Source organism: Tasmannia lanceolata, unplaced genomic scaffold (genome assembly GCF_043159265.1).
Source record: "Tasmannia lanceolata isolate RefF3 unplaced genomic scaffold, GAP_Taslan_0.1 ptg000020l, whole genome shotgun sequence".
Lineage (NCBI taxonomy): Eukaryota > Viridiplantae > Streptophyta > Magnoliopsida > Canellales > Winteraceae > Tasmannia > Tasmannia lanceolata.
The window spans coordinates 31,590,436-31,600,077 of NW_027518697.1; the positions used below are offsets into that span (position 1 = coordinate 31,590,436).

The window sequence follows — 9,642 nt, forward strand, 5'->3', positions numbered from 1 at the left end:
ATGGCCTTGAGGCATAAAATTCAGGATATGATAGAAGCGAAAAAAATTGCGGTATTCATACCAAACACTACCCGGAATCCATTACCAGCTCATGCTCTGCGCCTTCCACCTACAGTTGGGGCGGTTTTTACTGAAGAGCCTATCCTTGACCCTACTTCCCTGATTTGTGCTATCGCTTCCGATTCACCGACTGTCTTGGCATTTGGCGAAGAAGTTGAAGAAGTAGAGGAAGAGAAACCTTATGTGCTGGGCGGAGATGAAGATGATTATGCTGAGTCTTCTACTGGTCCCTACATCCTTCAATGCGATGAAGAGGAAGTTCAAGATGTGGTTCCGTATGTTCTGAGCTTTGATGACGATGACTTTGATTTCTTGAACGATCAATGTGACGAAGTCCGCCATGTTACTCGAGGTGGGCGAATTTTCAAACCCGCCGAGTTAAGAGCTGAGAACCCAGCTGAAGTTGTAAGGGCCGCAGAAGCACAGAAGCAGAACAAGCCGAGTTGCGAAGAAGAGGATGAGAATCTTTTACGTCAACTTAAAAAGACCCAGGCTAATATTTCAATTTGGGGTTTGCTTATGGCTTCCCCAAAGCACCGTCAAGTTGTACTTAGAGAGTTGAATGCAGCACAAGTATCTGTAGATATTACATCTGATGAGCTGGTTGGTTTGGTAGCGATGGCTAGGGTGTCCAAGACTCTTTCTTTCACTGATGAAGATCTGACATCTGAGGGTCACAATCATACGCGTCCACTGAAGATCACTGTTGTCTGTAACGGTAAGAAGGTTCCAGATGTATTAGTTGACAACAGGTCCGCACTGAACGTATGTCCATTAGCCACGCTACTGTCCTGGGATTTGGGCCGAATGACTTTATCCCTTCTGAATAAGGAATTTTGGCGTATGACGGTACCAGACGCGATGTTATTGGAACACTAGCAACCAAAATTCTGATAGGAGGAGAAGTCTTTGAAGTGGAGTTCCAAGTGCTCGATATCAAAGCGTCTTTCCTTCTCTTGCTTGGCCGACCTTGGCTCCATAAGGTTGGAGTTATCCCGTCTTCACTGCACCAGAAACTGAAGTTCATCAGAAATAACAGGGTGATAACAGTCAAGGGTGATCCTGACTTGGAGGTAGGCCAAATTTCGCAAGAGGGTACCTCAGAAAAGAAAGGTGATGTTAGTCTGACCGGGTTCTCTATAGAAGTCACAGCCATATCATTTGAAAAAGCAAAGAATGAAGAGATTTTGTTCCTCACCAGCACTAATCCCCGGGTTGTAAAGATGATGCGTAAACAGGGGTACCTTCCCGGTGCAGGTCTGGGTCGCAATCATCAGGGGATAGTCGAATGGCCTGTAATGAGAAAGAAAGAAGGGTTGTTCGGACTCGGATATGAACCTTCTCGTGATGAGATTAGGGAAATGAGAAATTACATGCGGAAATGGTCCGAGCTCCGACGCCAGGGTCTAGAGCTGCCGATGAAATCATTTAGTCTGATCAGAAATGGTAAGTACTGCAGAGAGGGAGATGACTTTGCATTATGTGGGTTCGCAGAGCCGTGGGTTGATGAGTTAACAGGGCAAGAGCTGCCGGGGTTTGAGATATTTTTCGATATGGAGCTGCTAGATGAGTACCCGAGTTTGCAGATTCATGAGATCGATCCGGAGGTTGATTGGGCTGATATCCTTGAGCCGCGTCTTCTGAATTCCCTGTTCCAGGTTGAGTTACCGATTGTAGCCATGATCGGAGGAGATGCGCTGATCCTTGATCCTGAAAGCCTTATCACCCCAGCCGAGGGACCCCTCACGAACTGGAGTTCCCAGGTCATACCCCAAGTCGTCATCCAGTACAGTCCTGTTTCTATCAAAGAGTCCGTTGTCTCTAGCTATATGTTCATTTCAGAGTCAAAAATAGAGTTTGCTATATCTGATGTTTCTCTTGATGCAGGTACAGTTGTGATCAAGCCGGTTGATGAGGAGTCTTCTGATGCCGTTGTTCAATCCGATGCAGAGTCCGTTGCATCTTCCATTGAGTCTACCGAGTCTGTCAAGTCTATTCATACGATAGTCCAGTCTGATGAGTCTGTAAAGATTTTTAAAGATTTCAATACTGAGCCCATTGAAGGCGCGTCAACAGATGTAACTTCGATTTCTTTGAATGAAATAAAAGACTCTTTTTTTTATTCGCCTGTCTCTACTTCAATTTCTGCTTCTTTATCTGATCAAATTGATAATAATAATAATCAAGACTCCCTCTCTAATGAGGATGCCGACGAAACTCTCCCTGAAATCAAACACATGATTAGGCAGGAGGAGCAGCGTCAAGCAAAACCATTCGAAGAGGAAATCGAGACCATCAATATTGGTGATGAAACCCTAATTCGGGAAATTCGAATTGGCAAAACATTATCTCCTGAAGAGCGTGCGGAATTAATTGCCCTATTAAAGGAATTCAAAGAAGGTTTCGCTTGGTCCTATGATGACATGCCGGGATTAAGTGAAGACATTGTTCAACATAGACTTCCCCTAATCCCGGGTGCTAGGCCGAAAAAGCAAAAACTCCGAAAAATGAAACCAGAGTGGGACTTGTTAGCCAGAGATGAAGTTCAGAAACAATTGGAGGTTGGCTTCATACAAGTTGTTGAATACCCTGAATGGCTAGCCAACATAGTACCGGTGCCCAAAAAGGATGGAAAAGTCAGAATGTGTGTGTATTTCAGAGATCTGAACAAAGCAAGTCCGAAAGATGATTTCCCTTTGCCACACATTAACATCTTGGTGGACAACATAGCAGGCCATGCTCTCCTTTCATTTATGGATGGATTCTCAGGATACAACCAGATCAAGATGGCTCCTGAAGACATGATCAAGACGGCCTTCATCACTCAATGGGGGACATTTTGTTACAGAGTTATGCCATTTGGACTCAAAAATGCTGAGGCAACATATCAGAGGGCTGCTACCACTTTACTGCATGACATGATACACAAAGAGGTCGAAGTATATGTTGATGACATGATCGTTAAAGCGAAGACCAGGGAAGAGCATGCAGGGGCATTGAGAAAGTTCTTCCAGCGAATCCAAAAGTTCAAGCTCCGTCTCAACCCGAATAAGTGTGTATTTGGGGTTACGTCAGGAAAACTGCTGGGATTCTTGGTCAGCCAGAGAGGGATTGAAGTAGATCCGCAGAAAATCAAGGCTATTCAAGAAATGGCTCCGCCAAAGACTGAGAAGCAGATCCGTGGGTTCTTAGGACATGTCCAGTACTTGAGAAGGTTCATTGCACAGTTGACAACGACTTGTGAACTGATTTTCAAGCTCTTAAAGAAGAATGCTTCAAAGAAATGGAACGAAGAGTGTCAAGAAGCTTTTGAGAAAATCAAGCAGTGTTTGGCTTTACCACCAGTTTTGTCACCAATCATACCAGGACAACCGATGTTGCTGTACTTGTCTGTTACTGACACGGCGATGGGGTGTATGTTAGCGCAGCAAGACCCGGAGTCGAAGCGAGAAAGAGCCATTTACTACGTCAGTAAGAAAATGTTGGAGTACGAGCAGTAGTACACCATTCTTGAGAAGACTTGTCTAGCAGTGGTTTGGGCTACTCAGAAGCTGAGGCATTATTTGTTATCAAATAGGGTTCTTCTACTCTCACGGATGGACCCATTGAAATACTTGTTTGAGAAGCCAGCCCTCACCGGAAGAACTGCCAGGTGGTTGTTGTTATTGTCTGAGTTCGATATCACTTATGTCACACAGAAGTCAATTAAAGGGCGCGTGATAGCTGAACAGTTAGTCGATTCAACAGCAGAAACTAATGAATTTTTGAAAGCAGAGTTTCCAGATGAGGAGATAATGACTGTGGAAGATGAAGTTCCAGACACAAAGTGGTTGATGTACTTCGATGGAGCAGTCAACAATCGAGGCCAAGGTGTTGTGTAAATGTTCGCCATTTTAGTTTAGTATTTACACAAAATGTGTCTAGTTTAATTCTTTTGACAACTTGATTTGAGCAATTTGCATTGTTAGTGACAACTAACATTGCAAAATGCCCCTAGTATGGTTTCCTTAATGATTTGATTGAACATTTTGCATTATTTGTCATATTTCACTACGGCTAATAATGCAAAATGCCCCTAGTGTACATACTCTTATAGACAAGAGAAACTTAATATAAGGTAAGGAACAAAAAGGCAATTTCATTGCAACGACAAGAGGGTTCTTTCTGAGCGCTCCTGATCATGAGGTTACATTTTTCTAAACCTTCTTCTTCTGTACGCAGGGTACTGAGCTGTATTTGGTTCCTTCTAGTGAGGGAGAGGTCCGATGTGTTTGCCTTCAACGTATGATTACCTTTGCTGGGTAACGGCTTACTGGGGGAAAGGTTATCTTTTCTCTGACTTTCTCTGAGAGAGAGGTAGAGAGATCTGATGTTTTTCCTTCAACGCATGATTACCTTTGCTGGGTAACAGTATGTTAGGGAAAAGTTGATATTTTCTCTGAGTTTCCCTAAGAGAGAGAGAGAGAGATCCGATGTGTTTTTCCTTCAACACATGATTACTTTTGCTGGGTAACGGCTTACTGGGGGAAAGTTGATCTTTTCTCTGACCTTTCCTGTGAAGTTTAGAAGAAAGGAAGAAGACTCGACTCTTACTGAAACAAATGCTTTCGATTTATTTTAGGTAGGTGAACCTTAGAAGATGAGTTTGGATGTATTTGTACATGGGCAGTATTCCCTGCCCCCGATTTTTCAATCATGGTCCAAAAACCCTTTAGATTGTTCAGAGTTTTAAAGTAATTTGTTTTAGACCAAAGAGTGCTTCGCCCGGTCTTTATTGAAGGCATGCATTGCCAACAGCCAAGTAGCCTTTTCCAGGTTTTTGACTTGGCGGACCGTTTTGCCCTGAGCCAGAAACGCCCATTCGGGTTTTCATTTTTACGGGAGCAATGACCCTAAATTTTGCCTAAGTCGCCTTTTCAGGTTTTTGATCTAGCAGGTCTTCAGATCTTCTTGTTTTGAATATTGGGAAGACTTGCTTGTGAAATCTTGGACTTAAGGTTGTTTTACAGAACGTGACCGAACCTGGATTGATCAGGCTGCCTACGTACTCGAAGGAAGGTTGGGATTAGGTCTACGTAGTTCGAGGCTTTTCTGTGTGGAAAGGGGTTGAATGAGATGACGTGAAGGATTCTATTGGCTTCGCCAAAAGGTAACCGAACCTGAGTTTGTCAGGCTACCTACGTACCCCAAAGAGGTTGGGATCAGGTCCGCGTAGTTCAAGGCTTTGAAAGTATTTTCAAAGGGTTTTTGAAGTTTGTAGGTGAGTCATTTTATGCTCTGATCGACACTGGAGGCTTTTGATATTTATGAATAATATCTTTTGATTTGATCGAGGTTAGTAGGTTCTGACATTCTATCTCCATTTTAGTCAAGAAGTCTGACAGCTTTTCCGGACAGGATTTCATCAACGATGTAGGGGCCAGACTAGTTAGGTCTAAACTTTCCCCTAAGATCGAAGACAGGTGCTCGTCGTTCTCTAAGCACCATATCCCCTCTCTGAAAATTCACGGCTTAGCTTTGAATATTCAGTAGGTGCATCAGCTAACTGTTCTACGATAACTCCGCCTTTGACAGACTTCTTAGTAACGTTCATGATGTCGAATTCTGACAACAACAGGTTCCAACAGATGGTTCTGCCGACTAGGGTTGATTTCTCGAACAGATATTTCAGTGGGTTCATTCGAGATATGAGAAGGATTTTCTATGATAGCAAATAGTGGATAAGCCTTTCAGTGGCCCATACTACTGGTAAACAGGTTTTCCCCAATGGAGTGTAATTCAGCTCGTATTCCAACATCCTCTTACTCAGATAGTATACTAGCATTTATTTTCTTGTTTCAGGATCTTGCTGTGCCAACATACATTAGAGAGCTATGTCTGTTGTTGAAAGATATAGGAGGAATGATCGTCCGACAACTGCAGGTGCTAACATCGGCGGAAATGACAAGCAATCCTTGATCTTTTCGAAGGCTTCTTGACATTCAGGGTTCCACTGTTTGGATAGTCATCCTTTGGACTAGTTTTGTTCAGATCCCTGAAATCAACGCAACACTGTATTCTTCCGTCCTCCTTAGGAGCTAGAGCGATGTTTTCTAATCATTCGGGATATGTGACAACCTCTAGAAATCCTACTTCTAGCTGGTTGGTCACTTCATCTTTGATTTTGAGAACCCATTTTGGTTTTATTCTTCTGAGCTTCTACTTCTTCGGCGTAGCTTATAGAAAGAGAGGGAAATGATACTGGACAATTTCCACACTTAATCCTTGCATATCTTCGTATGACCAAGCGAAGACCTCTTTGAGTTCTTTTAACAATTTTATTAGTTCCTCACGCTCTTCAGGGGATAAGGTTTTGCCAATGTTTATCTCCTGAAGCAGGGATTTATTGCTGATGTTAATAGTTTCAATTTCATCTTCTAAGGGTTCTGCTCGACGCTCCTCCTCTCGTTTGATTAATTCCTTAATCTCGAGGGGAGTTTTGTCTGCATCTTCGTCCGAGGAGGGTTGTTCATTATATTTTAAAGCATTTATTTCAGAAGAATCGAGTGAGAAAGGCGAGTATAGAGAAAGTTCTTTCATTGATTTGCAAGATAAATAAGAGGAAGAACTAACTGACGCGCCCTTGTCGGGCTCACTTACATTTGACGTTTATTAAAGAAGAACCAGAATCGAATATGTATTCTTATTCAAAAGATGAGAAGTCTGCATCTAAAGGGATACTCAAAGTGAGCAATGGGACGAAGGTATCAGACCAGTTGGAGAGTTCTGCGCTGCCAGCATTAGTAATCATACTTTGTGGGAAAAAATGCAAAAGCCTATGCTTTCTCGCTTGTAGCTATGACTTGTAGAGGGTAATATCCGCCCCTCATGGGATGACGAAGTCACCCTTGTTGATGAGTTTCTGGATGGAGGCTTTAAAGAGACACATTTTTCAGTCGAATGGCCCTTCTCTTGATGTTATTCACAGAATTCCCCCTCACTGTAGTTTATCGGTAGTGGATTTGGGGGAGGGCGAGGTGCACGAGCAGTGAGCTTGTTATTCTTGATCAGAAACCTCATAACCGTGATCGGAGCAGATGGTAATGTGGAGAATTCGTTGTGGGGCCGCGGTGACGGTTTTTTCTCCAGTTTTCCTACTTTGGCTGAAGTGTTGTTTATTTCTGTCCCTGATTCAGGATTCTTGGATATGCACGCTTTAACTCTGGTACTGATCTTGGTATCCACCCTCTTGCCATGTAATCTTTTATCTTGTTGCCCGTGTCAATGAAATGTTTGAGACTTGAGAAACTCTGCAGGGCCAGGGGACCGCGGATGACTGCTCGTGCTGGCCCCGTTGGGCGGCATTGATGGTCGGTTGCAAAGAAAATGCGCGATTGCTCGTGTCGGGGCCTGGCAAGCCAAGGCCAAGCGAGCCATGGCAACGCGGATGATGGCTCCAGCTGGCGCCCCGGCACTTTCTGTGGCATTGATGCTCGGTTTCAAAGACAAACGTGCGCAGGGCCAGGGGACCGCGGATGACTGCTCGTGCTGGCCCCGTTGGGCGGCATTGATGGTGTGTTGCAGAGAGCATGTGCGATTGCAAGTGTCGGCCGGGTTTGGGTTCCCTTGGGCTTTCGGGCGCCTTGGACGCTGTCTTGCGAAGACCATGGGCACAAGGCCCCGTCCTAGCCCCTTGTTCGATTCGCTCTCGTCTTGCGCTTGCTTCCAAGGTCCTCCATGACCTTCCCCATGGCCTTGCTAGATCCCCCCCATGACGCATGACCTCTGTCCGTTGATTGGTTTTGAGTGCACACCATGCCCGGCTTGGCACCGTGTTGTCGCGTGAGTGGCATTTGGATCGTGCATGGTGGTGGGCTACCTGCCAATGCGCACAAGCCTTGCACACTAGCCTTGCGCACGAGCCTTGCACAAAAGCCTTGGACACAAGCCTTGCGCACAAGCCATGCACACAAGCCTTGCACACAAGCCATGCATACAAGCCTTGCTCACAAGCCTTGGGCACTGGCCCACCGCACTAGCCTTGCACACAAGCCTTGCGAACTAGCCTTGGGCACGAGCCTTGCGCACTAGCCTTGGGCACTAGCCTTGCACACAACCCTTGGGCACTAGCCTTGCGCACCAGCCTTGCCCACAAGCCTTGCACAGCAGCCTTGCACACTAGCCTTGCATACAAGCCTTGCACACTAGCCTTGCACCCAGGCCTTGCTCACTAGCCTTGGGCACTAGCCTTGCGCACTAGCCTTGGGCACTAGCCTTGCACACAGACCTTGGGCACGCAGGCCTTGCACGCTAGGCATGCTTGGGCAAGCAGCTCCCGCAACAAGTCGGCGGGTGTAGGCATGGTTGGGCGCAGATCCCGCATCGTCTCGTCGCGTCTGGGCGCAAACCCGCCGCGTCTCGTTGCGTCTTCAGAAGTCGTCGCTAACAGCACCTTTGGTTGCCACTGGTGGTTAGGCGGGTTGGTTGCGCAAACCCTATAGGAGGGTGGCATGCTGCGGGGCGCTGGAATGCGCAGGTTTAGGGCGTTTTTGCCCGGATAGGCACTGGAATGTGCTGGTTTTGGGCGTTTTTGCCTGGACAGGCTAAGGAATGGGCATGCTTTGGGCGTTTTTGCCCGGATAGGCACTGGAATGGGCTGGTTTTGGGCGTTTTTGCCTGGATAGGCTAAGGAATGGGGCATGCTTTGGGCGTTTTTGCCCGGGTAGGCACTGGAATGCCTGGCCTTGGCTGGGCATTGCTGGGTTGGGCTCCCTTGGCCTTTCAGGCGCCTTGGATGCTGTCTTGTGAAGACCATGGGCACAAGGCCATGGCATATAGTGAGGAATGGACCACGGTTGCCAGGGCTAGGCATATAGAGAGGAATGGACCACGGTTGCCAAGGTTGCGCAAGTTTTGGGCATTTTTTGCCCGGATATGCCCAAGTATGCCCCGATAGGCCCGTTACGCCCCGGTATGAACGCGTATGCCCGGATAGACTCGGTATGCCTTGGGATACATGCGTATGCCCCGATAGGCTTGGTACGCCCCGATATGCGCACGTGTGCCCCAGTAGGGCTCGGTATGCCCCGGTATGTACGCGTGTGCCCTGATAGGCCCGGTATGCCCCGATATGCACACGTGTGCCCCAATAGGGGTCGGTATGCCCCGGTAGGTACGCGTGTGCCCCGTAGTGCACGTTTCGCAGATCTCCCCGCATGTCCCGCCCCTATATGTAATTGTGGGACCCGATCCCGCGAGAGGGGCGTGGGGCGCGAGCCGCCACGCACTATCTCTTGGTCTCTCGTACCCACGCGATTGGCGTGTGCCTTTCATTATTGATTTTAATTCGTCTTTTATGTGAACTTGGGATCACTAAGGCAATCCGAATTCCACACAAAAGAGACTGACAGAGTCGCCACCTAGATGTGGGATCTAGGACCCATAATTAACCAGAAATCTAGACTCGCTACCTGGTTACAAGAATGGAAGGTATGGGGATTTATCCACCATATGCACCATTCCTGCCCGATAATCGGTCTTCAATTCTAAAAGTTAACTCTTTTAAATTTATTTTAAATGGCTCATTCAACCCTATGTTAATGT

General features: G+C 46.5%; 1 protein-coding gene across 1 annotated transcript; it reads left to right on the forward strand.

The window, feature by feature from the left end:
• On the forward strand, window positions 1–6,018 carry LOC143853963 (uncharacterized). The gene is made up of 6 exons (XM_077363659.1): window positions 1–825; window positions 1,074–2,138; window positions 3,033–3,274; window positions 3,638–3,937; window positions 4,282–4,342; window positions 5,902–6,018. The coding sequence occupies exons 1-6, from the start codon at window positions 1–3 to the stop codon at window positions 6,016–6,018; spliced, it is 2,610 nt and encodes an 869-aa protein (XP_077219774.1).
• The last annotated feature ends 3,624 nt before the right edge of the window (window positions 6,019–9,642 follow it).

What these genes read in the sequence shown, in the direction of transcription:
- LOC143853963 (XM_077363659.1), top strand. Translation starts at nt 1, where the DNA reads ATGGCCTTGAGGCATAAAATTCAGGATATGATAGAAGCGAAAAAAATT. An exon ending in TTGAAGGCGCGTCAACAGAT is followed by an intron (nt 2,139 to 3,032) that starts GTAACTTCGATT and finishes GTTAAAGCGAAG; the next exon opens with ACCAGGGAAGAGCATGCAGG. An exon ending in CCGATGTGTTTGCCTTCAAC is followed by an intron (nt 4,343 to 5,901) that starts GTATGATTACCT and finishes TTCTTGTTTCAG; the next exon opens with GATCTTGCTGTGCCAACATA.